This window comes from Lutjanus erythropterus, chromosome 23 (assembly GCF_056507025.1).
Source record: "Lutjanus erythropterus isolate fLutEry1 chromosome 23, fLutEry1.hap2, whole genome shotgun sequence".
Taxonomy (NCBI): domain Eukaryota; kingdom Metazoa; phylum Chordata; class Actinopteri; order Lutjaniformes; family Lutjanidae; genus Lutjanus; species Lutjanus erythropterus.
Genome location: NC_139339.1, coordinates 21,498,497 through 21,524,437, shown reverse-complemented (window position 1 = coordinate 21,524,437; position 25,941 = coordinate 21,498,497). Strand labels below are relative to the sequence as shown.

General features: G+C 38.6%; 6 protein-coding genes across 16 annotated transcripts; all 6 read right to left on the bottom strand.

The window, feature by feature from the left end:
- Positions 1–994: 994 nt before the first annotated feature.
- Positions 995–2,994, bottom strand: LOC146306131 (immunoglobulin kappa light chain-like). Of its 4 annotated transcripts, none has more exons than XM_084711823.1 (5): positions 2,922–2,994; positions 2,106–2,807; positions 1,874–1,999; positions 1,744–1,787; positions 995–1,640 (listed from the first exon to the last, which is right to left on the bottom strand). In XM_084711823.1, the coding sequence occupies exons 1-5, from the start codon at positions 2,974–2,976 to the stop codon at positions 1,521–1,523; spliced, it is 1,047 nt and encodes a 348-aa protein (XP_084567949.1). In that variant the 5' UTR covers positions 2,977–2,994; the 3' UTR covers positions 995–1,520. The 4 variants fall into 4 exon arrangements, with proteins under 4 accessions (XP_084567949.1, XP_084567947.1, XP_084567948.1 ...); XM_084711821.1 differs by having other exon boundaries at positions 1,744–1,778; positions 2,922–2,976; XM_084711822.1 differs by having other exon boundaries at positions 1,744–1,745; positions 2,922–2,976.
- Positions 2,995–4,625: 1,631 nt separating this feature from the next.
- LOC146306130 (uncharacterized) lies at positions 4,626–6,839 on the bottom strand. Of its 3 annotated transcripts, XM_084711826.1 has the most exons (6): positions 6,725–6,839; positions 5,868–6,575; positions 5,616–5,735; positions 5,478–5,483; positions 4,988–5,037; positions 4,626–4,865 (listed from the first exon to the last, which is right to left on the bottom strand). In XM_084711826.1, the coding sequence occupies exons 1-6, from the start codon at positions 6,777–6,779 to the stop codon at positions 4,746–4,748; spliced, it is 1,059 nt and encodes a 352-aa protein (XP_084567952.1). In that variant the 5' UTR covers positions 6,780–6,839; the 3' UTR covers positions 4,626–4,745. The 3 variants fall into 3 exon arrangements, with proteins under 3 accessions (XP_084567952.1, XP_084567951.1, XP_084567953.1); XM_084711825.1 differs by lacking the exon at positions 5,478–5,483 and having other exon boundaries at positions 4,988–5,031; positions 5,610–5,735; XM_084711827.1 differs by lacking the exon at positions 5,478–5,483 and having other exon boundaries at positions 4,988–5,031; positions 5,610–5,735; positions 5,868–6,581; positions 6,725–6,779.
- Positions 6,840–9,980: 3,141 nt separating this feature from the next.
- On the bottom strand, positions 9,981–12,332 carry LOC146306129 (immunoglobulin kappa light chain-like). The gene is made up of 5 exons (XM_084713178.1): positions 12,329–12,332; positions 11,513–12,214; positions 10,584–10,694; positions 10,448–10,491; positions 9,981–10,339 (listed from the first exon to the last, which is right to left on the bottom strand). The coding sequence occupies exons 1-5, from the start codon at positions 12,330–12,332 to the stop codon at positions 10,220–10,222; spliced, it is 981 nt and encodes a 326-aa protein (XP_084569304.1). The 3' UTR covers positions 9,981–10,219.
- Positions 12,333–13,945: 1,613 nt separating this feature from the next.
- On the bottom strand, positions 13,946–16,139 carry LOC146306128 (immunoglobulin kappa light chain-like). Of its 2 annotated transcripts, none has more exons than XM_084711835.1 (5): positions 16,067–16,139; positions 15,248–15,952; positions 14,974–15,115; positions 14,371–14,398; positions 13,946–14,241 (listed from the first exon to the last, which is right to left on the bottom strand). In XM_084711835.1, exons 1-5 carry the CDS (start codon positions 16,119–16,121, stop codon positions 14,122–14,124), a joined length of 1,050 nt encoding a protein of 349 aa, XP_084567961.1. In that variant the 5' UTR covers positions 16,122–16,139; the 3' UTR covers positions 13,946–14,121. The 2 variants fall into 2 exon arrangements, with proteins under 2 accessions (XP_084567961.1, XP_084567962.1); XM_084711836.1 differs by having other exon boundaries at positions 14,371–14,411; positions 14,990–15,115.
- A 1,352-nt stretch (positions 16,140–17,491) lies between these two features.
- On the bottom strand, positions 17,492–20,113 carry LOC146306127 (immunoglobulin kappa light chain-like). Of its 5 annotated transcripts, XM_084711809.1 has the most exons (6): positions 20,026–20,090; positions 19,172–19,885; positions 18,907–19,039; positions 18,798–18,823; positions 17,929–17,939; positions 17,492–17,805 (listed from the first exon to the last, which is right to left on the bottom strand). In XM_084711809.1, the coding sequence occupies exons 1-6, from the start codon at positions 20,078–20,080 to the stop codon at positions 17,686–17,688; spliced, it is 1,059 nt and encodes a 352-aa protein (XP_084567935.1). In that variant the 5' UTR covers positions 20,081–20,090; the 3' UTR covers positions 17,492–17,685. The 5 variants fall into 5 exon arrangements, with proteins under 5 accessions (XP_084567935.1, XP_084567937.1, XP_084567933.1 ...); XM_084711811.1 differs by lacking the exon at positions 18,798–18,823 and having other exon boundaries at positions 17,929–17,969; positions 18,914–19,039; positions 20,026–20,113; XM_084711807.1 differs by lacking the exon at positions 18,798–18,823 and having other exon boundaries at positions 17,929–17,956; positions 18,898–19,039.
- A 1,636-nt stretch (positions 20,114–21,749) lies between these two features.
- Positions 21,750–25,522, bottom strand: LOC146306126 (immunoglobulin kappa light chain-like). Its single transcript, XM_084711824.1, has 5 exons — positions 25,468–25,522; positions 23,638–24,345; positions 23,409–23,534; positions 22,240–22,283; positions 21,750–22,114 (listed from the first exon to the last, which is right to left on the bottom strand). The coding sequence occupies exons 1-5, from the start codon at positions 25,520–25,522 to the stop codon at positions 21,995–21,997; spliced, it is 1,053 nt and encodes a 350-aa protein (XP_084567950.1). The 3' UTR covers positions 21,750–21,994.
- Between the last annotated feature and the right edge of the window lie 419 nt (positions 25,523–25,941).

The following is a 25,941-nucleotide window of genomic DNA, read 5'->3' as shown; positions in this document are numbered from 1 at the left end:
ACAGTTTTCAACAGAGTCAAGAGAGAATAGAGGAAGAGACCACCTGTAGGTTACCTGTAGTCTGCAGACCACGATCATAGCTGAAGAAATAAAGTGTGTTCTTGATCGCTGATTGAGGTTAAAATAGAAGAGATCCCCCTTCTGATACATGTAACATCGGTTCTTTTATCTGCCTTGTAAAACCAAGTCATATATAAGTCATATGTATAATCTTTATTATTATCAGACAAAATATCTGCTTGTTGACAGATTAAAACTTCATTGCACAACAGAAGACTAATATATCCAGTATTAAATATTACAATTACACAGAAAATTAGTAATTAATATAATATGTGGTGTTTGTTGTCAAAATTAAGCGCTCTGCTTAATATTGTAGTACTCTCCTCTATGTTGAGTATGTTGAGTGTATAAATAAAGCCATATAAATAATAAACATTTGATATAATGTATGTTTTTTACATTAGTAATTAATTTTACATTATTTTGGGTAATAAATTAATTTGAGCAACAAAAAATCTGAGGAGCCACTTGGGAGCCGAAAGAGCTGGCTCTTTTTAGGGAGCCGAGCCAAAGGAACCAGCTCGCTAAAAAGAGCCGGAATTCCCATCACCAGAGGCCACAATGGCTGCAGAGAATTCACAGCTGCAGTAAATGGGGCAACTGCTCCACCAACTGACTTTTACTTGAAAGTCTTCAAATAGCTGTAAACCACCAGCAACACTGCATACGGTGACTTGATGCATAAACATTCAGTCTGTTATTCACCGTGTGTCAGCTGTCAGGTAATCCATTTAATAAAGGTCAATAGAAATCATTCCAGTGTTATTTTACTGTACTTTAATACCATCCGCTTTACCACTCAGCTGCTCATAAGGATGGGTTGGACAATCACATGCTTTTCTGATATACACTCAAAAATGATGAAGCCAGAAGAACTGCTGCCAGAGAGTGAACACATATGTACACACTGACTCAAGATCAAAGTGTTTCCATTAGCTTTATTTGAGTAGTTATGACATAGAAGGGCAGAGCACATATATGATTTGGATCGATTGAATTTAATCCATAAATCCATGAAAAAAACAGAACCAACAACTGTTAAAGCATAGGTCAGTTCAAGTTAGCAAGGAGAGCGTTTTAGGCGTTATTATTAGACAGGACAGAAGGCAGAGAGACGGAAGTTGGTAGGTAGCAAAAACGCAGCAGGGTGGAATTGAACCAGAGCCACTGCAGAGGACTGAAAGCCCTGGGTCATGGGGCTCCTCCCTACTGTGAGTTCTAAACGCAAATTATTTTTTCAGCATTTTGTAATATCATAAAGAATGTCATTATCCAGAAATAGCCTGAAATATTGTGATATTATGTCAGGGACATATCGCCCACCTCTAATTTCTAGGAAGACTGGAATGGATCACTTGATGCAAATCACAAAGAAGATACACAAATTTATCTCAGAATTTAGAACATACCAACAAATCTAATTTTATTGAAACGGTATAAATATAACATGTGCAGTTCTACTGCCTCACACTGGAGTACACACAATCATCCTTGGTGTTGTTCCTCTGTCTTCTTTGTCTGTTTGGCAGTTTAACACTTAAAGCAGCATAATGGAGGTTGTCTGCATCTCTGTGAGCCTGGTAACAAAACATGTAAAAGTGGCTTATTAATGGAATTTATAAAATCTATAAAACATTTGGGGTTTAAATGGTACATAATGCATTACATGATAAGTTTCACCTCTGCATTTGCCGTGGAGGGTGCTGAAAATCTTGCTTCATGCTCTGGTTTTGAAACAAAGAAATTTCTCTTTTAATAAAAAGTTATATTTAGTGAATACAAGCCCTCAAGTATTAATAGTACTAGTTACCTGTAGTTTGGCGGCTGTCTCCCTTCTTCAGCTTGTACACTGAGAAAGCCAGTAAAATAACCAGGATGGTGGTGAATGTCAAAGCTCCGCTCAAGCAATACACCAAGACCAGTAAGTCCCCCTTATCTGCAGAGAGACAGACACCAGAAACAGTTTTCAGCTTTTATTTCTATGTTCATGTGAACTTTGATTACGAACTACTGATGCATTCATCTACTAGGAACTTACTTACCTTCAAAGTCCAGTTTGGTCCCGTTTCCAAACAGTATGTGTCCACATGAGGCAACAGCACAGTAGTAGGTCCCAGCATGAGAAAGATCCAGATTCTTCATCGGCAAGTTGTAGACACAGGTGTGTGTTTGTGTGTCAGGTTTCCTCTCACACTGATCATTTCTGCCTCCATGGGTGTAAATGAGTCCTGGATGAGATTCTTCAGAGTTTTTGAACCAGTAAACACTGTGTTCTCCATCACAGGTCCCAGTGTGTACTGTACAGTTCAGAGTCACAGAGTCTCCTGGCTGGACGCTCTCAGATTCTGACTGATGGACCAAAGCTGGGACGTTCAAACCTGAACCCTTTACGCTGACAAAAGTGCTGTTTGCAAATTTAAATGTTCCTGAAAAGCTAACTGTGCAGTGGTAAGTAGCTGAGTCTGAAATGTGTAAATCTGAGATCTTCAAGTGATTTTTATTTTTTCCACTGTCCTGTGTGAAGCGTGAATCATTCTTGAATTCATTATAAAATCCTGGTTTATCATCAGTGGAAGAGAAGCTAGAGATCAGCCTTGGTTTCTGTCCCAGAGGTTGTTTATACCAGGAAAGATAAATTTGTTCATCACCTTCATAGAAACATTGCAAAGTCACATTGTCTCCGACTTTTGCTGATACAAAATGTCCCTCTTGACGAATTGACAATTTCAGATCTGTCATCTGAGCTGCAGTGAAAAGAAATGGACAAAAACATAATTTATCAAACTGAATTCATCATAATTATGTTGAACATGCTCTAAATCAAAAGATACAAACTAGAGCCACAATAACCAACTCACCCATTTTCCCAAAGAACAAATATGTCAGATAGAAGATAAACTTTGCAGATGCCATCGCGTTCGAATCATTGTGCTGAATGACAGGACACTGACAGTTTCTCTACTCTCCACAGACAAGACTCTCTTTGATTGGTTGGCCTGAAATAACACTGTATTACCCATATAGGAAACATGATCACGTGCTCACTGACATTTATAGTATCAAGTTTGGTTTAAGAATGTGAGAGATATGTGACACACCATCATGAAAAGTTTATCCACCTTCAGTGTGAAGGTGGCAAAACCAGTCACACGAAAGTAATAATATCTGCATGAAGAGACAAACTTTTGACTTTTAAATAGCACCTTAGAAATGATTTTTATCGATTTATTTTAATGGAATATCTAATGAATTTTGACTAAACATGTGGTCTAAATATAGAGAACAAACACCTCACCACACTGCTGAAAACCACAATGTACACCACACTGACAGACAATTCAACAAAGAGACTGCAGCCAAGCTAGCAGCTCTTTGAGGCTGTGCTACATGCTAACATCAGCATGCTAACATTACGATGAGTTACGAAGGCCATTAATTAAGGTGGTCATAAAAGAGAACCTTGAAATGAGAAAGTATGCAGCCTTGGTTTTCTGTTTAATTAGTAAAATAGGTGTCTGAATATTTCCTTTCGAGATATTTTGTGAGTTTTGTGAATTTTATTTCTTAGACTAAATATGTTAAAGAGAGCTTGTGGAACGTAGCTAATTCACAGCTAGAACACATCTCCCAGCTGAAACTACAGGGGGAGACCTCAGCTGTCAGACTATCACCTCTTGAGGTATAAAGTAGTATTACAAGACAGGCCAGGCCAGGGCTAGCTGATTAGCATGCTAACTTATGAAGATATTTACTTCACTTTGTGTTGATAATTAGGGCCCGACCACCGACCTCGGTGTGAGGATCTTATTGAAACTGCTCTGATTATTATTATTCCTTAAATTAATTCACATCAGGGGGCTCAATGTGCTTGAAAACTCATCTGATATGGGTTTTGCACATAGCACTTCCATGTCTTAGGTATTGGAGTGGGAAAATAACTCAACCACACCCCTTAAAGAGCAGCCATTTTGAATTTAGTAGTAATTTGTTGTGACTTCCAGATTTTGCAAAACTCCTTCAGGATTAATCCAATTGACTTCAAAATTGGTGTGGGGAATCTTTTGTTTTGAAAAGTTATTTATGGATTGACATTTAATTTAACGGTGTGTCCATGGCGTGATGTTTCGCCATGACACAGGAAGTTGTTGTAACTTGAGTATACATGGTCAAATATGACCCAAACTTCATGTTTAATAAAAGTACCAGCCTGAGGACATGTACATGACAATAATCTGTCATAGTTCTCATGAACTTGATGTTGCTGTACTGTTAAGATTGTGAGCGTTCATCAAATGGCTTTGCTTTTCTGATACACACTCAAAAAAGATAAAACCAGAGGAGCTGCTGCCACAGAATGAACACACACAAAGTCCATGAATACATTAACTTTATTTGATCACAAATAACATAGAATGGACAAAGAAAAGCACATACATGAATTAGTTTGGTTGAACATAATCCTCATGGCACAGCTATTGACTACCCAACTCTCACACCTGACTTTGTAACACACTTCTCTCGTTGGTACTGAATGTTTCAACTGAATGTAAATTGTGATGTGAATCTTCATTAACGTGAACATAATTCCTAGAAACATTGGACTGCATGTTTTGACCGCAGACCACAAGGAAGATACACAAATCTGATTTTATTGTAAAAGTGGAGCTGTAATATGTGCAGTTCTACTGCCTCACACTGGAGTACACACATTCATCCTTGGTGTTGTTCCTCTGTCTTCTTGGTCTGTTGGGCAGGTTAACATTTAAAGCAGCATAATGGAGGTTGTCTGCATCTCTGTGAGCCTGGTAACAAAATATATAAAAGTTGAATAAGATATCAATCCTGACACAAATTTGAAATAGTAGTGATGTGTAATAAACATACAATTTAATGGTAATAATTGGATTATTAAGATAAATTTTACCTCTGAATTTGTTGTGGGCGGAGACAATGATCTTGCTTGACACTCTGGTTGTGAAACACAGAAATTATTCTTTTATTCAAAAGGTATGTTTAGTGAATACAGGATGTCAGATACAAATTAGAGATGGGAAGTACTACTAGAACTAATACTAGAACTATTTTTTCCTGAATCCAGCCTGTACAAGTCACTCACTGAAAAGAATCAGGTTTTCAAGTCACCTGTATCACCAGGTCAGACACCAGGAGCCCACACCGGCACCCAGAGCTTCAGCTGGCCGAGCAACTTTCAGTTTTGCCCTCTGCCAACTTAAATGGGATGAATCAATTTAATTATGCAGCTCATCTGGACTTTCCAAATGTTATTAGACCGGATGGGTCAAATTCTGATATTGAATACGTCATTACATGGAGGTTATGATGCTTATTCAGGTGGTTACTGACTGTGGCATGAAACTTGTGGCTAAGAGTGATTTGTGCAGCCGAAGACAGATCTTCAGCTTTTTTCGTTAAAAAGGACATCAGTGAACAAGTTAGTGTCACTCCTGATTCACTGAAAAATATCTTGAGATTCAAACAATTGATTCATTATCTTGAACATCACGAGAACAAATAGCACCAGTTACCTGTACATCGGCTGCTGTTTCTCTTGATCATCCTGCACACGAAGAAAACCAGTAAAACAACCAGGATGGTGGTGAATGTCAAAGCTCCACTTAAAAAATACACCAAGACAAGAGAGTCTGTCTCATCTGCAGAGAGACAGACACCAGACAAAACAGGACTGTCAGCTTTTATCTCTGTGCTTATACAAAGTTTAATCGGAAAGTAACCATAAATAACTAGTCATCAAATCAGACGAGCTCAGCTAGAAAGTTACTCACACTCAACGTCCAGCTTGGTCCCGTTTCCAAACAGTATGTGTCCACATGAGGCAACAGCACAGTAGTAGGTCCCAGCATGAGAAAGATCCAGGTTCTTCATTTGCAAGTTGTAGACACAGGTGTGTGTTTGTGTGTCAGGTTTCCTCTCACACTGATCATTTCTGCCTCCATGGGTGTAAATGAGTCCTGGATGAGATTCTTCAGAGTTTTTGAACCAGTAAACACTGTGTTCTCCATCACAGGTTCCAGTGTGTACTGTACAGTTCAGAGTCACAGAGTCTCCTGGCTGGACGCTCTCAGATTCTGACTGATGGACCAAAGTTTGGACGTTCAAACCTGAAGCCGTTACAACAACAGTCATGCTCTGCAAAATTTTTATCCTGTATAAATAGCCACCTATGCAGCTGTAAATAGCTGAGTCTGAAATTTGCAAATTGGTGATTGTCAAGTGATTTTTACTGTTTTCATTATCCAGTGTGAAGCGTGGATTGTCCTTGAATTCATCATGAAAAGTCCCATTTTTATCCAGTGAGTAGTAACCAGAGATGAGCTTCGGTTTCTGTCCGAGCGTTTGTTTATACCAGTAAAGCCTTGCAGTGAAATCTCCTTCATAAGAACATGGCAAAGTTAACTTGTCCCCAGTTTTAACTGATACAAAACCAGTCTGTGGATGAACAGATGAGGAGAATTTCTGTGCAGTTGTCTGAGCTGAGAAGTGAAATGAGAGACAAAGTGAGTACACAGTCAATTTAATGTGACATACATCAGCATAACTATTTATTATTATGAGAAGTATTAGTATGAGGAGAAATCATATATTAACAGATAAATACTGGAGCCATAAAAACAAAACTCACCAATTTTCCCAAAGCACAAACATGTCAGATAGAAGACAAACACTGGAGATGTCATCGTGTTCAAACTGCTGTGCTGAATGGAAGAACATTGATGTTTCTTCACTCTTCAGAGACGTGAACGCATTTGATTGGCCGACCTGAAGTGACACTGTATATCCTGTGTAGGAAACATGATCACATGCTCACTGCCAAGTTAAGTATCAAGTTTCCGTGGTTTTGGAGAAGATTCACATGGTTACAGATGCATCATTACGATTTAATTCACTGAAGAATGACATATTTTTATATTAAGACACATTACAGTGATTTATGCTCAGTTACATGTTGAGTTGCATTTAATAAAATGCCTCAAACCCATCCAGACAGTTTACATCTTATTATTTGTCTTCCCTCTATTTTCAGAATGTTTTCACTATTTTACCTTGTTGTTATAAACCAAATATCCTTCTCTTCAAAGCCACCACACTCCTTTAACAAAAACAGTAATTTTATAAGGCTGAGGTGAGGTAAAATTACTGTTTTTGTTTAAGGAGTCTGGTGGCTCTGAAGAGACATACAGCCTTAATTTCTCAACAGAATAGTGTCAAATGTAGTCAGATGTGACCTGAAGATGCTGTTTTGGATGTTTACTGCAAGTAGTCTGCAGACTATATAATAAAGAGTGAATAAAGAATCTGTGATGATCTGTGATTATGAAGCCGGTGGCTCTGGTCATCTATGACTCAGCTAACTCCTGATGAATCCAAATATGGGCAAAGAGGTGGAGCGTGAGTGGAGTTGAGGCGACCAAATGAAGCAGCTACCTAACAGCTGGCCATCTATGATGGCACCCATCTGCCACTAAAAGCAGGTACCCCATTAATTATGCATGACTTCAAGCCTTGATATAATTCAAATGGGTGAATTATGTAAAAATTCACCCCTGGTACAGTCATGACAGGGAAATTAGCTATAGAGACCAAAGCTATCTTTTCTACCAGGCTATAAATCTGTTTATTTCTGCTGTAAAGCTCCACATTTGAATATGAAGGTCTATGGAGATTAACTTGATTTTGTTGCCAGCCTCAAGTGGCCATTCAAGGAACTGCAGTCTTTGGCACTAGTGCTTTGACTTCATTTTTCAGTCACAGAGGTTGATGCTTGGTTGCATCTTTGTGCTGTTCAGGAAGACCAACAGAGTGACATTTCTGTCAGTCGATAAATTATCCAGCTTGGTGGTTCTCAGCCAGGGGTTTGGGACCCCCAAGAGGGTCACAAGATAATTTGTGGGGGTTGCCAGGTGGTTGGAAAAATAAAATAAAATATTGTGGCTAGCAGCATGGAATAAGAGGCAGGAAGCAGCTCGCAGTGACATCAGCCCCTCAATGACAGTCAACAAAAGTGACAAACACACAATATGTGCACAATACAGCTGTGACTGCCACCTCACTAATGGTTAAACTTAGAAACCAGCACAAAAATAACAATTACCAACATAAACCACCAACTTCTGAATCAACACAAACACAAACAGAAAAGAAATATTTGTTTGCTATTTTATGTTGCAAAATGCAAACTACTCAGTTCAACATGCATGATGGGAAATGTGAGTCATATTATTTATTTATTTATTTTTTACCGTATATGACCTTTTTAGCGCTATAATTTACCTTGGAAAAGGTTTTATTGAGTGTGTTTGTGAAAGTTCAAAGCAATGGTCTTCCTGCATGAGTTTGGTAACTTCCATGTGTTATACAGTAAACCCTGAACAGTCTCTGACAGCAGGTTGTTCCCAAACTGATCAACCAACACCAACCTGATTATTCTGGGGGGTCATGACCCAAAAAGACTGAGAAACACTGATCAGCTGACTGTTCAGTTCATCACTTTACATTCTTGTATGTTGTAGCTCAATAACAGTGGAGTGCCAACAATCAGTAATGATAATGGAAGTCCTCAGTTATACTGTCAAGCACATCACATACATATGTTAAAATGGAGATGAAATGAACAATACTTTGTAATGCACACATGCATGAATGGCAGCATTGATTGCAGGGCTGTTCATACATTTTTGCCAACATTAGCATCAAGCATTAAAACTCTTATGGCTAAATTTCACCAGGCATGGCTGCATGGCTTTACAGCTGCGCCATGTTAGTGGATCTGATTGCAGCCATTCTGCACGATGCTTGTGGTTCCACCAGCAGCGCCTCAGCGTGTCTCAGATGCGGCTGTCCCCTCCACTCTGCTTCAGATACGCGCCAAGTCTATTTTTGACAGATGCTGTGTCAGTTAGCACAGAACAGATCGAACAGGCAGGAAGTCAGACACAGAAAAGGCAGTGTGAATCTAGTTCATTTTCAAAATAAAAGACCCCATGCAGACTCATGATCATAAAGACAGACAGAAAAAATATCTGACCACGTAGCCTGTTTATCCATGGCAGAACCACAAAGAGTAAGGAAAGAGGACCTAATCAACAAAATCTGAACAAGTAAACATAATCAGGTGGGCAAAACACTCCGCTGTTGAAACGCTTCTGAAATGCTTCTGGTGGGGCTTGCAGTTGTGTGGAGGACGGATCAAATCCTTGCACTTACTGCATTTCTTACACTTTTGATCTATTATATATTTTTGTTTTTTGTTTTTTTTCTGTTTTCAACCCGCCTCGCCATCCCACATTCCCTTGCGTGACAGTACGTAGTTTCCACAAAGGAATAAAAACAACAAATAAAAAAATAAGAATAAGTAAGTAACAGTAACAGTATATGTGTGTAATCTAATATTTTTTTTTTAACTTATAAAAAATAACATAAAATCAGTAAATAAACAGTTGTATAAAGTTACCAGCTTAAATTAAATGATCAATTACATGCAGTGTATACTTAGAGAATATAGGTGACCAAAAACAACTGGGGCTTATATGTACACATGTATATCCATTTATACCATAAAAAAAGGAAGAAAAAGTGTTTTTTTTAGCAGCATCCAAAGGCAAAATAGTAAGGACAGGAGTACATAAATATCAGAGATTAAGGTGCTGAATAAAGTGATTACAGGTTAAATTAAGTAAAGCTAAAAATCACCCAGCCTCTTAAAGTGTATTTTATCTATAATCTAGTGATATAATAGTCATGTATGAAGAAACCTGAGATACTTCTTGAATGAACATACACACACGTTTCCAACTCAAACTGCTCCAAACTTTAATTATGTTTATTTGAGCTTTAACAACATACACTTCACACATAGAAACACATGATGTAGTTTAACACCATTTAAAAACAGAGTTAAGCATCAAACACAGAAGTGGCCTTTACAGAAACAACAAAATATTCATTCATGTGTAAGAAATAGAAATAACAATATAATTTTATACACAGTTTACAGTACATGGTTTAATGCTAGAAACAAGGCAACATTGTGGAGATTTCCTGCTTCAGACCACACAGACACTAAAAAGGCATCCTAAATATGCACATTTGTTAAACATAGAGTAATTAAAGTCCAGTTCTACTTCTTTACACTGTAGTACACACACTCACTCCAGGTTGGATCCCTCAGGCTTCTTGATCTCTTGTTCAGGCTGACGAGTGAGACAGCACGATAGAGGTTGACTGCGTTTTGGTAATCCTGGTAAAAAAAAAAAAAAAGACAAAACACAAAACAATGTATTGTGCTGTAAAGATATAACTGAATGTTAATTCAACAATTAATTTACAGTCAGTAGTTTATCTTCACCTCTATATTTGCTGTAGAAGGAGCTGATCGTCTTGCTTGAGACTCTGGTTGCGAAACAGAAAAAGAAGTTTATTCAAAAACCACATTCAGTAAAACAAAAGAAAAAAAATCTGTCAGATACAGACAGTGTTGTTACCTGAAGACTGACATCTGTTGCTCTTGTTCATCATGCACACTGAGAAAGCCAGTAAAACAACCAGGATGGTGGTGAAAGCCAAAGATCCACCACAGAAATAGTCAACCTCATCTGTACAGATCCAGACATTAACACAGCTTTTAGTTTTTCATCCTAAGATTGTTTAGAAAGCAGTGGTGGACAAAGTACTCAACCCCAGTACTTGAGTCAAAGTATAGATACTCCTGGTCAAATATTACTCAACTACAAGTGAAAGTTGCTCAGTCAAAATTTTACTTGAGTTAAAGTACTACTTGGTTTTAAAAATACTTAAGTATTCAATAGTACATGTTTTTAAAAGTACTTAAGTATTCAAAAGTACAAATTACAAAGTACATTTTCTAATATCAATACATGCTGTATTGTTTCCATGATGCATTTACAGAAGCTTGTAACTCTGAAACCATCTAATGATGCTATCTAATAATTTTGTCTTTCTCCTGCCGTCACCATTGACGCTTTTTGTTTGAATGAAAGAGGGAGAGCTTGCTTGTGCTTGTTAGTGCGCCTGGACGTATTTCTGCTTTTACATCAGTCCCATTTGAGAGGATCGACTGTGATTGGTTTCTTTCTGTGAGGAACACAGCATGTGACCAATTGCATTTTAGAAAAGAAAAAACAGCAACAGCTGACTTCAAAGCTTAGTCAAAAAGTAACAACAACCTTCCTAGAAATGTAGTGGAGTCAAAAGTACAATATTTGTCTTTGAAATGTAGTGGAGTGAAAGTCAGAAGTTTCCAAAAAAACAAATACTCAAGTAAAGTACAGATACTGAAAAAATGTACTTAAGTACAGTACTCAAGTAAATGTACTTTGTTACTGTCCACCACTGTTACAAGTAACAATGAGAACATATTAGATGAACCAACCTTGACTAGAAACTTACTTACCTTCAACGTCCAGCTTGGTCCCGTCTCCAAACAGTATGTGTCCACATGAGGCAACAGCACAGTAGTAGGTCCCAGCATGAGAAAGATCCAGGTTCTGCATTTGCAAGTTGTAGACACAGGTGTGTGTTTGTGTGTCAGGTTTCCTCTCACACTGATCATTTCTGCCTCCATGGGTGTAAATGAGTCCTGGATGAGATTCTTCAGAGTTTTTGAACCAGTAAACACTGTGTTCTCCATCACAGGTCCCAGTGTGTACTGTACAGTTCAGAGTCACAGAGTCTCCTGGCTGGACGCTCTCAGATTCTGACTGATGGACCAAAGCTGGGACGTTCAAACCTGAACCCTTTATGCTGACAAAAGTGCTGTTTGCAAATTTAAATGTTCCTGAAAAGCTAACTGTGCAGTGGTAAGTAGCTGAGTCTGAAATGTGTAAATCTGAGATCTTCAAGTGATTTTTATTTTTTCCAGTATCCTGTGTGAAGCGTGGATTGTTCTTGAATTCATCATAAAATCCTGGTTTATCATCATTGGAAGAGAAGCTAGAGATCAGCCTTGGTTTCTGTCCCAGATGTTGCTTATACCAGTAAAGGTAAGTTTGTTCATCGCCTTCATAGAAACATTGCAAAGTCACATTGTCTCCGACTTTTGCTGATAGAAAACGTCTCTCTTGATGAACTGACAATTTCAGATCTGTCATCTGAGCTGCAGTGAAAAGAAATGGACAAAAACACAATTTATCAAATTGAATTCATCATAATTATGTTGAACATGCTCTAAATCAAAAGATACAAACTAGAGCCACAATAACCAACTCACCCATTTTCCCAAAGAACAAATATGTCAGATAGAAGATAAACTTTGCAGATGCCATCGCGTTCGAATCGTTGTGCTGAATGACAGGACACTGACAGTTTCTCTACTCTCCACAGACAAGACTCTCTTTGATTGGTTGGCCTGAAATAACACTGTATTACCCATATAGGAAACATGATCACGTGCTCACTGACATCAAGTTTGGTTTAAGAATGTGAGAGATATGTGACACACCATCATGAAAAGTTTATCCACCTTCAGTGTGAAGGTGGCAAAACCAGTCACACGAAAGTAATAATATCTTCATGAAGAGACAAACTTTTGACTTTTAAATAGCACCTTAGAAATTATTTTTATTTATTTATTTTAATGGAATATCTAATGAATTTTGACTAAACATGGGGTCTAAATATAGAGAACAAACACCTCACCACACTGCTGAAAACCACAATGTACACCACACTGACATACAATTCAACAAAGAGACTGCAGCCAAGCTAGCAGCTCTTTGAGGCTGTGCTACATGCTAACATCAGCATGCTAACATTATGATGAGTTAAGAAGGCCATTAATTAAGGTGGTCATAATAGAGAACCTTGAAATCAGAAAGTATGCAGCCTTGGTTTTCTGTTTAATTAGTAAAATAGGTGTCTGAATATTTCCTTTCGAGATATTTTGTGAGTTTTGTGAATTTTATTTCTTAGACTAAATATGTTAAAGAGAGCTTGTGGGACGTATCAAACTCACAGCTAGAACACATCTCCCAGCTGAAACTACAGGGGGAGACCTCAGCTATCAGACTATCACCTCTTGAGGTACAAAGTAGTATTACAAGACAGGCCAGGCCAGGGCTAGCTGATTAGCTAACTTAACATAACATAAGTTAACTTATGAAGATATTTCCTTCACTTTCTGTTGATAATTGAAACTACTCTGGTTGTTATTATTCCTTAAATTAATTCACATCAGGGGGCTCAATGTGCTTGAAAACTCATCTGATATGGGTTTTGCACATAGCACTTCCATGTCTTCAGTATTGGAGTGGGAAAATAACTCAACCACACCCCTTAAAGAGCAGCCATTTTGAATTTAGTGGTAATTTGTTGTGACTTCCTGATTTTGCAAAACTCCTTCAGGATTAATCCAGTTGACTTCAAAATTGGTGTGGGGAATCTTTTGTTATGAAAAGTTATTAAAGGACTGACATTTAGTTTAATGGTGTGTCCATGGTGTGATGTTTCGCCATGACACAGAAAGTTGTTGTAACTTGAGTATACATGGTCAAATCTGACCCAAACTTCATATTTAATAAAAGTACCAGCCTGAGGACATGTACATGACAATAATCTGTCATAGTTCTCATGAACTTGATGTTGCTGTACTGTTAAGATTGTGAGCGTTCATCAAATGGCTTTGCTTTTCTGATACACACTCAAAAAGGATAAAGCCAGAGGAGCTGCTGCCACAGAATGAACACACACAAAGACCATGAATACATTAACTTTATTTCATCACAAATAACATAGAATGGACAAAGAAAAGCACATACATGAATTGGTTTGGTTGAACATAATCCTCATGGCACAGCTATTGAGTACCCAACTCTCACACCTGACTTTGCAACACACTTCTCTCGTTGGTACTGAATGTTTCAACTGAATGTAAATTGTGATGTGAATCTTAATTAATGTGAACATAATTCCTAGAAACATTGGACTGCATCTTTTGACCGCAGACCACATGAAGATACACAAATCTAATTTTATTATAAAAGTGGAGCTGCAATATGTGCAGTTCTACTGCCTCACACTGGAGTACACACATTCATCCTTGGTGTTGTTCCTCTGTCTTCTTGGTCTGTTGGGCAGGTTAACATTTAAAGCAGCATAATGGAGGTTGTCTGCATCTCTGTGAGCCTGGTAACAAAATATGTAAAAGTTGATTAAGACATCAGTCCTGACAGAAATTTGAAATAGTAGTGGATGTGTAATAAACATACAATTTAATAATAATCATAATAATTGGATTATTAAGATAAATTTTACCTCTGAATTTGCTGTGGACGGAGACGATCTTGCTTGACACTCTGGTTATGAAACACAAAAATGATTCTTTTATTCAAAAGGTATGTTTAGTGAACACAAGATGTCAGATACAAATTAGAGATGGGAAGTACAACTATTTTTCCTGAATCAAGTCTGTACAAGTCACTCACAAAAAGAAATCAGGTTTTCAAATCACTTGTATCACCAAGTCAGACACCCTAAGCCCACACCAGCACCCGAAGGTTCAGCTGACCGAGCAACTTTCAGTTTTGCCCTCTGCCAACTTAAATGGGATAAATTAATTTAATTATGCAGCTCATCTGGACTTTCCAAAAGTTATTAGACCGGATGGGTCAAAATCTGGTACTGAAATAAGTCATTTCATGGAGGTTATGATGCTTGTTCAGGTGGTTACTGACTGTGGCATGAAACTTGTGGCTAAGTGAGTGATTTGTGCAGCCGAAGACAGATCTTCAGCTCAGGGACTCTGCGCTGGGAGAGCAGTGCTGAGTATTACGGTGAGTTTTATGCTTTTCTCACAGGTTGATTTATACAGTAATTAGAATCTCAAGTTTCAAACAACTGATTAATTATCTCTGGAACAAATAGCACCAGTTACCTGTACATGGGCTGCTGATTCTCTTGTTCATCCTGCACACGAAGAAAACCAGTAAAACAACCAGGATGGTGGTGAATGTCAAAGCTCCACTTAAAAAATACACCAAGACAAGAGAGTCTGTCTCATCTGCAGAGAGACAGACACCAAACAAAACAGAACTGTCAGCTTTTATCTCTGTGCTTATACAAAGTTTGATTGGAAAGAAAACATAAATAACTAATCATCAAATCAGATCAGCTCAGCTAGAAAGTTACTCACGCTCAACGTCCAGCTTGGTCCCGTTTCCAAACAGTATGTGTCCACATGAGGCAACAGCACAGTAGTAGGTCCCAGCATGAGAAAGATCCAGGTTCTTCATCGGCAAGTTGTAGACACAGGTGTGTGTTTGTGTGTCAGGTTTCCTCTCACACTGATCATTTCTGCCTCCATGGGTACAAATGAGTCCTGGATGAGATTCTTCAGAGTTTTTGAACCAGTAAACACTGTGTTCTCCATCACAGGTCCCAGTGTGTACTGTACAGTTCAGAGTCACAGAGTCTCCTGGCTGGACGCTCTCAGATTCTGACTGATGGACCAAAGCTGGGACGTTCAAACCTGAACCCTTTACACTGAGAAAAGTGCCCTCCATAAAATCAAATGTCATAAATGATCTACTTATTGCACAGTAGTAAGTAGCTGAGTCTGAAATATGTAAATCTGAGGTCTTCAAGTGATTTTTATTTTTTCCAGTATCCTGTGTGAAGCGTGGATCGTTTTTGAATTCATCATAAAATCGTGGTTTATCATCATTGGAATAGAAGCTAGAGATCAGCCTTGGTTTCTGTCCCACAGGTTGTTTATACCAGGAAAGATAAGCTTTTTCATCGCCTTCATAGAAACATCGCAAAGTCACATTGTCTCCGACATTTGCTGATTCAAAACGTCTCTCTTGATGAACTGACAATTTCAGATCTGTCATCTGAGCTGCAGTGAAAAGAAATGGACAAAAACACAATTTATTAAATTGAATTCATCATAATTATGTTGAACATGCTCTAAATCAAAAGATACAAACTAGAGCCACAATAACCAACTCACCCATTTTCCCAAAGAACAAATATGTCAGATAGAAGATAAACTTTGCAGATGCCATCGCGTTCGAATCGTTGTGCTGAATGACAGGACACTGACAGTTTCTCTACTCTCCACAGACAAGACTCTCTTTGATTGGTTGGCCTGAAATAACACTGTATTACCCATATAGGAAACATGATCACGTGCTCACTGACATCAAGTTTGGTTTAATATATCTAATGAATTTTGACTAAACATGGGGTCTAAATATAGAGAGCAAACACGTCACCACACTGCTGAAAACCACAATGTACACCACACTGACAGTGATACAATTCAACAAAGAGACTGCAGCCAAGCTAGCAGCTCTTTGAAGCTGTGCTACATGCTAACATCAGCATGCTAACATTATGACAAGTTAAGAAGGCCATTAATTAAAGTGGTCATAATAGAGAAACTTGAACCTAAAATAGTTGTCAGAATATTTCCTTTCTAGACATTTTTTGAGTTTTGTGAATTTTATTTTTTTAGACTAAATAAGCTAAGAGAGCTTGTGGAACGTAGCAAACTCACAGCTAGAACACGTCTCCCAGCTGAAACTACAGGGGGAGACCTCAGCTGTCAGACTATCACCTCTTGACGTATAAAGTAGTATTACAAGACAAGACAGACCAGGGCTAGCTGATTAGCATGCTAACTTATGGAGATATTTCCTTCACTTTCTGTTGATAATTAGGGCCTGACCACCGACCTCGGTGTGAGGATCTTATTGAAACTGCTCTGGTTGTTATTATTCCTTAAATTAATTAAAATCAGGGGGCTCAATGTGCTTGAAAACTCATCTGATATGGGTTTTGCACATAGCACTTCCATGTCTTCAGTATTGGAGTGGGAAAATAACTCAACCACACCCCTTAAAGAGCAGCCATTTTGAATTTAGTGGTAATTTGTTGTGACTTCCTGATTTTGCAAAACTCCTTCAGGATTAATCCAATTGACTTCAAAACTGGTGTGGGCAATCTTTTGTTTTGAAAAGTTATTAAAGGACTGACATTTAGTTTAATGGTGTGTCCATGGCGTGATGTTTCGCCATGACACAGGAAGTTGTTGTAACTTGAGTATACATGGTCAAATCTGACCCAAACTTCATATTTAATAAAAGTACCAGCCTGAGGACACGTACATGACAATAATCTGTCATAGTTCTCATGAACTTGATGATGCTGTACTGTTAAGATTGTGAGTTTTTATCAAATGGCTTTGCTTTTCTGATACACACTCAAAAAGGATAAAACCAGAGGAGCTGCTGCCACAGAATGAACACACACAAAGTCCATGAATACATTAACTTTATTTGATCACAAATAACATAGAATGGACAAAGAAAAGCACATACATGAATTGGTTTGGTTGAACATAATCCTCATGGCACAGCTATTGAGTACCCAACTCTCACACCTGACTTTGCAACACACTTCTCTCGTTGGTACTGAATGTTTCAACTGAATGTAAATTGTGATGTGAATCTTCATTAATGTGAACATAATTCCTAGAAACATTGGACTGCATCTTTTGACCGCAGACCACATGAAGATACACAAATCTGATTTTATTATAAAAGTGGAGCTGTAATATGTGCAGTTCTACTGCCTCACACTGGAGTACACACATTCATCCTTGGTGTTGTTCCTCTGTCTTCTTGGTCTGTTGGGCAGGTTAACATTTAAAGCAGCATAATGGAGGTTGTCTGCATCTCTGTGAGCCTGGTAACAAAATATGTAAAAGTGGATTAAGACATCAGTCCTGACAGAAATTTGAAATATTAGTGGATGTGTAATAAACATACAATTTATTGGTAATAATTGGATTATTAAGATAAATTTTACCTCTGAATTTGCTGTGGACGGAGACGATCTTGCTTGACACTCTGGTTATGAAACACAGAAATTATTTTTTATTCAAAAGGTATGTTTAGTGAACACAAGATGCCAGATACAAATTAGAGGTGGGAAGTAGAACTATATTTTTCCTGAATCCAGCCTGTACAAGTCACTCACTGAAAAGAATCAGGTTTTAAAGTTACTCATGTCACCAGGTCAGACACCCTGAGCCCACACCGGCACCCAGAGCTTCAGCTGGCCGAGCAACTTTCAGTTTTGCCCTCTGCCAACTTTCACTCATTCATTAATTTTCTGTAACCACTTATTCTGTAAGGGTCGCGGGCTGCTGGAGTCTATCCCAGCTGACATTGGGTGAGAGGCAGGGTTCACCCTGAACAAGTCGCCAGTTCATCGCAGGGCTGACACACAGAGACAGACAACCACTCACACTCACATTCACACCTACGGGCAATTCAAAGTCACCAGTTAACCTAGCATGCATGTCTTTGGACTGTGGGAGGAAGCTGGGGAACCCAAAGAGAACCCATGCAGACACAGGGAGAACATGCAAACTCTGCACAGAAAGGGCCTGCCCCAGCAAGCCGGGGGATCGAACTCAGGACCTTCTTGCTGTGAGGCGGCAGTGGTAATCACTGCACCATGTCGCCCCCCTCTGCCAACTTAAATGGGATAAATTAATTTAATCATGCAGCTCATCTGGACTTTCCAAATGTTATTAGACCAGATGGGTCAAATTCTGATATTGAAATACACCATTTCACAGGGGTTATGATGCTTATTCAGGTGGTTACTGACTGTGGCATGAAACTTGTGGCTAAGTGAGTGATTTGTGGAGCCCAAGACAGATCTTCAGCTCAGGGATTCTGCGCTGAGTTTTATGCTTTTCTCACAGGGATGATTTATACAGTAATTAGAATCTCAAGTTTCAAACAACTGATTCATTATCTCTGGAACAAATAGCACCAGTTACCTGTACATGGGCTGCTGTTTGTCTTGATCATCCTGCACACGAAGAAAACCAGTAAAACAACCAGGATGGTGGTGAATGTCAAAGCTCCACTTAAAAAATACACCAAGACAAGAGAGTCTGTCTCATCTGCAGAGAGACAGACACCAGAAAAAACAGAACTGTCAGCTTTTATCTCTGTGCTCATACAAAGTTTAATCGGAGAGAAAACATAAATAACTAATGATCAGATCAGATGAGCTCAGCTAGAAAATTACTCACGCTCAAAGTCCAGCTTGGTCCCGTTTCCAAACAGTATGTGTCCACATGAGGCAACAGCACAGTAGTAGGTCCCAGCATGAGAAAGATCCAGGTTCTTCATCGGCAAGTTGTAGACACAGGTGTGTGTTTGTGTGTCAGGTTTCCTCTCACACTGATCATTTCTGCCTCCATGGGTGTAAATGAGTCCTGGATGAGATTCTTCAGAGTTTTTGAACCAGTAAACACTGTGTTCTCCATCACAGGTCCCAGTGTGTACTGTACAGTTCAGAATCACAGAGTCTCCTGGATGGACGCTCTCAGATTTTGACTGCTGGACCAAAGCTGGGACGTTCAAACCTGAAGCCTTTACACTGACTAAAGTGCCCTCCGCAAAATCCAAATGAAGGACAAATGTAGAGCTACTGGCGCAGTAATAAGTAGCTGTGTCTGAAATGTTTAAATTAGAGATTTTCAAGTAATTTGTCCTGTTCTCAATACCTAGTGTGAAGCGTGAATTGTCCTTGAATTCATTATAAAAAGTAGTTCTTGTATCATAAATGTAAAAGGTAGAGATCAGCCTTGGTTTCTGTCCCAGAGGTTGCTTGTACCAGTAAAGCCATGCTGAGTCTTCATCTTCATAGACACATGGCAAAGTCACATCGTCTCCAACATTAGCTGATAAAAAATGTCTCTCTTGACGAAGAGACAAGGACATTTTGACATTTGTCATCTGAGCTAAAGTGAAATGAGAGACAAAGCAAACAGTTAAATCCAGAATTTAGCAGAATTATTGCATTAAAGATACTAGAATCTTTTCCTTGAAGTGTTGTTAGAAACTAAAAGATAAATACTGGAGCCACAAAAACACAACTCACCCACTTTCCCCAAGAACAAACAGGTCAGATAGAAGACAAAGTTTGGAGATGTCATTGTGTTCAGATTCTTGTGTTGAATGAAAAGAACCTCAATACTTTCTTCACTCTTAAGAGACAAGAGTGCGTTTGATTGGCCAGCCTGGTGTGACACTGTATATCCTTCTGTGGAAACATGGTCACATGTTCACTGCCATCTATAGTATCAAATTTGGTTTCAGAACAGATTCACATGCTGAGAAATGTATACATTAAAAATGGCTCCTCACCTTGGTATGATATTTGAAATTTGGAGAAAATAAAAATATAGACAGTACATTGATGCACAAAGTCTAATTATACTCGACATTTGTAAAGGATGGACTATTGAGTTCAGCAGATTCAGCTTAATGCAGGTATAATTATTTTACCTAGCTGTCAGGCATCAGTAATGACTATTCATAAAACTGAAAAATATTTTAGACCATGTTGATGCATCTGCATGAAGTAGAGTCTCTAACTGACTCTTAACATCCAGATTCACATTCAGCTCTAACACTAGAAACACCATCATTCCAACACCCCCTAAAACCACTGCAGGGTCAGGAACAGATGTACCTGGCTCCCTTTTCTCACTCCCACACACACATACACCTCTCTCTCTCTGTCTCTCTCTCTCTCTCTCTCTCTCTCTCTCTCTCTCTCTCTCTCTCTCTCTCTCTCTCTCTCTCTCTCACACACACACACACACACAAACCTCACAATCAGCACACACTCCACAGACTTTCACAGCACACTGTAAAAGAGTCCTGTGGTTGTGACCCGTGTAGAGCAGCTGGTTGCTCTACTGAGACTAATTGTAGAACACATTATATTGTGATGTTTAGTTTATGCTACAGGCAGGAACCTACCTGTCAGTGCTTTTTTTTCTTTTTAATGGGGTGAAGGCTCGTACTCCTCCTCAGATGAAGATGATTGGTCAGGTGAAATTGAAATGTCGGTCACATCGACACATAACACTTTCTTTTGATTCAGCCTGTTTCTTTTCTATCTTTTAGTAAGATAAATATAACCTACTGTAACCATAGGCTGCTGTGCTGTCTTGTAATGAAAAAGAAGTTTTGAGTAAACAATGCCGTTGCTGATGTGGTGCGAGAAAATCAAAATGACCCCTCTGTAGTTCTAGGTAGAAATGCCCCCCCATAATTCACAGCATGATTAATAAATCTATTTCAGGATAAGTCATGAACTGACAGATGTGGGGATTTTTATTTGAACAGAATTATAAGCATTTGGGGGTGGGAGGAGGGGAATGACTCGATATCAGTTGTCATAGTGTCAGCTGAACTGTATGATTTGTAAGAATTTTGGCAAACTACTCCATGACAAATGAAGCTTAAAAGACATTAAATTACTTGCCTTAGAGATTCAATCTCATTTTTACCAACAATAATAATTATAATAATTCAGAATATCATGTTTCTGAAAGGGTGTCAGACGTCTATAATATCTGTCCCTTCTTACTGTAGGTACAGTCTCAGCTGTCAGGTTATATAATTAGACAAAGATACTGTAGGATTCAATGCACTCATTATCATGTGTGAGATCAGTCAAATTCTTTTCTGATACACACTCACAAGTGATGAAGTCAGAGGAAGTACTGCTAGGGAATGAACACACACACACATTTTGTCTCAAGAGCAAAGTGTCCCATAAAGACATTAGCTTTATTTGATGACAAATGACATAGAATGGACATACAAAAGCACACACATGAATTGGTTTGGTTCAACATAATCCTCGCAGCACGGCTCTCGACCACCCCGACTCTCACACCTTACTTAGCGACACACTTCTTGCACTGATACTGAATGTTTCAACTGAATGTAAATCATGAGGTGCATCATCATTAATGTGAGCTTGTGACTGCAGACCACATGAAGATACACAAATCTAATTTTATTGTAAAAGTGGAGTTGTAATATGTGCAGTTCTACTGCCTCACACTGGAGTACACACATTCATCCTTGGTGTTGTTCCTCTGTCTTCTTGGTCTGTTGGGCAGGTTAACATTTAAAGCAGCATAATGGAGGTTGTCTGCATCTCTGTGAGCCTGGTAACAAAATATGTAAAAGTGGATTAAGATACAAATTTAAAATAGTATCCATAAAATATTTAATGCATTTATGTGTAGTAACTGTTTAATTGTAATAAATGGTTTATTAAGATAAACTTTACCTCTGAGTTTGCTGTGGATGGAGACGATGATCTTGCTTGACACTCTGGTTGTGAAACACAGAAATTATTCTTTTATTCAAAAGGTAAGGAAGAACAACTATTTGTACTGCGTCAAGTCTGTACAAGTCACTCACTAAAAAGAATCAGGTTTTAAAGTTACTCATGTCACCAAGTCAGACACCTAGAGCTCACACCGGCCCCGACACCCAGAGATTCAGCTTGAATGTGAAAATAATTTAATCGTGCAGCTCTTCTAGACTCTTCTGATATTGAAATAAGTCATTTCATGGGGGTTTTGTGGGTTAATTGTGGGTGAATGAGTGATTTGTGCAGCCCATGGTAAACCTTCAGGTCAGTGCAGAGAGCACACTGAGAGAACAGTACTGAGGTGACACAAGTGCCAAAGTGTTGCTTTTCTCACAGGGCTAATTATTATGTTTGATCAATCAATTAATTAATCAGTCTTTATTTATATGGCACTTTAATACAAACAAAATGTAACACAACATGCTTCATACAACAAACAATGTTTTTCTTAGGAAGATCAGAAAGTAGAGCATCACAATAGTCATTTCATTCAGCAGTTTAATAAAAGCATGTATTTGTGTCTCTGTGTTGGCTTGAGAGAGAAACAGTTACACTCTGTCGATGAAGATGATCAAATTCAGTTTTGGTTATATTTCTAATATGTGTTTGAAAACTAAGTTTTGAATCAAAGATAACTCTGATGTTTTTCACATGTTGAGAAGGGTTTAGTGCCTGTGTTTGCTGCTTGGCATCAAATTTCTCTCTCTGAGCTTCAGGACCAAAAATTAAGACCTGAGTTTTGTCCTGGTTGAGTTGCAGAAAGTCCTCTGTCATGCAGGACTTTATATCCACAATGTGGTTAAAAAGGACATCAACTGGCCCTGAGTCATCAGGAGTAAACAGTAATGTACAGATGTGTATCATCAGCATAAGTATGGAAATTTGTGCCATGTCTCCTGATACATTTCCGCAAAAACTGTTGATCTCACCTCGTCCTTGCAGCTTTCTCATAAATAGTAACAGACAGGAGGTGTGAGTCAGTCAACAAGTTAGCGTCACTCCTGATTCACTTAAAAATATCTTGAGATCAAAACAATTGATTCATTATGTTGAACATCACAAGAACAAATAGCACCAGTTACCTGTACATCGGCTGCTGTTTCTCTTGATCATCCAGCACACGAAGAAAACCAGTAAAACAACGAGGATGGTGGTGAATGTCAAAGCTCCACTTGAAAAATACACCAAGACAAGAGAGTCTGTCTCATCTGCAGAGAGACAGACACCAGAAAAAACAGAACTGTCAGCTTTTATCTCTACACTCATATAAAGTTAATCAAATCAGACGACCTCTTCTAGAAAGTTACTTACCTTCAACGTCCAGTTTGGTCCCGTTTCCAAACAGTATGTGTCCACATGAGGCAACAGCACAGTAGTAGGTCCCAGCATGAGAAAGATCCAGGTTCTGCATTTGCAAGTTGTAGACACAGGTGTGTGTTTGTGTGTCAGGTTTCCTCTCACACTGATCATTTCTGCCTCCATGGGTGTAAATGAGTCCTGGATGAGATTCTTCAGAGTTTCTGAACCAGTAAACACTGTGTTCTCCATCACAGGTCCCAGTGTGTACTGTACAGTTCAGAGTCACAGAGTCTCCTGGATGGACGCTCTCAGATTCTGACTGATGGACCAAAGCTGGGACGTTCAAACCTGAACCCTTTACACTGACTAAAGTGCCCTCCGCAAAATCCATAACAAGTTTAGAGCTATTTGCGCAGTAATAAGTAGCTGAGTCTGAAATGTGTAAATCTGAGATCTTCAAGTGATTTTTACTTCTTCCAGCATCCAGTGTGAAGCGTGGGTCGTTCCTAAATTCATTAAAAAAAGTAGTTCTTGTATCATAAATGTAAAAGGTAGAGATCAGCCTTGGTTTCTGTCCCAGAGGTTGCTTAAACCAGTAAAGCCATGTTGAGTCTTCATCTACATAAAGACATTGCAAAGTCACATCGTCTCCAACATTAGCTGATACAAAAAGTCTCTCTTGTCGAACAGATGAGGACATTTTGACATTTGTCATCTGAGCTAAAGTGAAATGAGAGAAAAAACAAACACAAAGTTAAATCTCACAGAATTTAGCAGAATTATTACATTAAAAATACTATAATCTTTTCTGTGAAGGGTTGTTATTAACTAAAAGATAAATATATCAAGATGAGAGAGTCCACCTCATTTGCTTAGAGACAGACATCAGACACAGCTTTCAGCTTTTATGTCTGTGTTCATGTTAGTTCTGATTAGGAACTAATCGTGTATTTATCAAATGAGACGACCTCTTCTAGAAAGTTACTTACCTTCAACCTCCAGCTTGGTCCCGTCTCCAAACAGTATGTGTCCACATGAGGCAACAGCACAGTAGTAGGTCCCAGCATGAGAAAGATTCAGGTTTTTCATCGGCAAGTTGTAGACACAGGTGTGTGTTTGTGTGTCAGGTTTCCTCTCACACTGATCATTCCTGCCTCCATGGGTGTAAATGAGTCCTGGATGAGATTCTTCAGAGTTTTTGAACCAGTAAACACTGTGTTCTCCATCACAGGTTCCAGTGTGTACTGTACAGTTCAGAGTCACAGAGTCTCCTGGCTGGACGCTCTCAGATTCTGACTGATGGATCAAAGCTGGGACGTTCAAACCTGAACCCTTTACACTGACTAAAGTGCCCTCTGCAAACTCAAATTTTACAAATGATCTACTTATTGCACAGTAGTAAGTAGCTGAGTCTGAAATGTGTAAATCTGAGATCGTTAAGTGATTTTTACTTCTTCCAGTATCCAGTGTGAAGCGTGGATTGTTCTTGAATTCATCATAAAATCCTGGTTTATCATCATTGGAATAGAAGGTAGAGATCAGCCTTGGTTTCTGTCCCAGAGGTTGTTTATACCAGGAAAGGCATGCTGATCCATCGCCTTTATACAGACATTGCAAAGTCACATCGTCTCCAACATTAGCTGATACAAAATGTCTCTCTTGATGAACAGACAAGGACATTTTGACATTTGTGATCTGAGCTAAAGTGAAATGAGAGACAAAGCAAACACAGTTAAATCCAGAATTTAGCATAATTATTGCATTAAAGATAATAGAATCTTTTCCATTAAGTGTTGTTATGAACTAAAAGATAAATACTGGAGCCACAAAAACACAACTCACCCACTTTCCCCAAGAACAAACAGGTCAGATAGAAGACAAAGTTTGGAGATGTCATTGTGTTCAGATTCTTGTGTTGAATGAAAAGAACCTCAATACTTTCTTCACTCTTAAGAGACAAGAGTGCGTTTGATTGGCCAGCCTGATGTGACACTGTATATCCTTCTGTGGAAACATGGTCACATGTTCAGTGTCATCTATAGTATCAAATTTGGTTTCAGAACAGGTTCACACGGTGTGAGATGTGTGAATCAAAAATGGCTCCTCACCTTGGTATGATATTTGAAATTTGGAGAAAATAAAAATATAGACAGTACATTGATGCACAAAGTCTAATTATACTCGACATTTGTAAAGGATGGACTATTGAGTTCAGAAGATGCAGCAAAATGCAGGTATAATAATTTTACCTAGCTGTCAGGCATCAGTAATGAGTATTCATAAAACTGAAAAATATTTTAGACCATGTTGATGCAT

Excerpts from the sequence above, each read along its gene's own strand:
- LOC146306131 (XM_084711820.1), bottom strand. The coding sequence starts at position 2,976 with ATGGCATCTGCAAAGTTTATCTTCTATCTGACATATTTGTTCTTTGGG. Across the intron at positions 2,808-2,921 it reads TTTGTTCTTTGGGAAAATGG|CTCAGATGACAGATCTGAAA; the intron begins GTGAGTTGGTTA and ends TTTTCACTGCAG. Across the intron at positions 1,641-1,743 it reads CCTCCACGGCAAATGCAGAG|GCTCACAGAGATGCAGACAA; the intron begins GTGAAACTTATC and ends TTTTGTTACCAG.
- LOC146306130 (XM_084711826.1), bottom strand. The coding sequence starts at position 6,779 with ATGACATCTCCAGTGTTTGTCTTCTATCTGACATGTTTGTGCTTTGGG. Across the intron at positions 6,576-6,724 it reads TTTGTGCTTTGGGAAAATTG|CTCAGACAACTGCACAGAAA; the intron begins GTGAGTTTTGTT and ends TTCACTTCTCAG. Across the intron at positions 4,866-4,987 it reads CGCCCACAACAAATTCAGAG|GCTCACAGAGATGCAGACAA; the intron begins GTAAAATTTATC and ends TTTTGTTACCAG.
- LOC146306129 (XM_084713178.1), bottom strand. Across the intron at positions 10,492-10,583 it reads CAACAGATGTCAGTCTTCAG|AGTCTCAAGCAAGACGATCA; the intron begins GTAACAACACTG and ends TTTCGCAACCAG. Across the intron at positions 10,340-10,447 it reads CTTCTACAGCAAATATAGAG|GATTACCAAAACGCAGTCAA; the intron begins GTGAAGATAAAC and ends TTTTTTTACCAG.
- LOC146306128 (XM_084711835.1), bottom strand. The coding sequence starts at position 16,121 with ATGGCATCTGCAAAGTTTATCTTCTATCTGACATATTTGTTCTTTGGG. Across the intron at positions 15,116-15,247 it reads GACCAAGCTGGACGTTGAGC|ATGAGACAGACTCTCTTGTC; the intron begins GTGAGTAACTTT and ends GTCTCTCTGCAG. Across the intron at positions 14,242-14,370 it reads CGTCCACAGCAAATTCAGAG|GCTCACAGAGATGCAGACAA; the intron begins GTAAAATTTATC and ends TTTTGTTACCAG.
- LOC146306127 (XM_084711808.1), bottom strand. The coding sequence starts at position 20,080 with ATGACATCTCCAAACTTTGTCTTCTATCTGACCTGTTTGTTCTTGGGG. Across the intron at positions 19,886-20,016 it reads GGGGAAAGTGGGTGAGTTGT|CTCAGATGACAAATGTCAAA; the intron begins GTTTTTGTGGCT and ends ATTTCACTTTAG. Across the intron at positions 17,806-17,928 it reads CGTCCACAGCAAATTCAGAG|GCTCACAGAGATGCAGACAA; the intron begins GTAAAATTTATC and ends TTTTGTTACCAG.
- LOC146306126 (XM_084711824.1), bottom strand. The coding sequence starts at position 25,522 with ATGACATCTCCAAACTTTGTCTTCTATCTGACCTGTTTGTTCTTGGGG. Across the intron at positions 23,535-23,637 it reads GACCAAACTGGACGTTGAAG|ATGAGACAGACTCTCTTGTC; the intron begins GTAAGTAACTTT and ends GTCTCTCTGCAG. Across the intron at positions 22,284-23,408 it reads AAACAGCAGCCGATGTACAG|AGTGTCAAGCAAGATCATCG; the intron begins GTAACTGGTGCT and ends TTTCACAACCAG.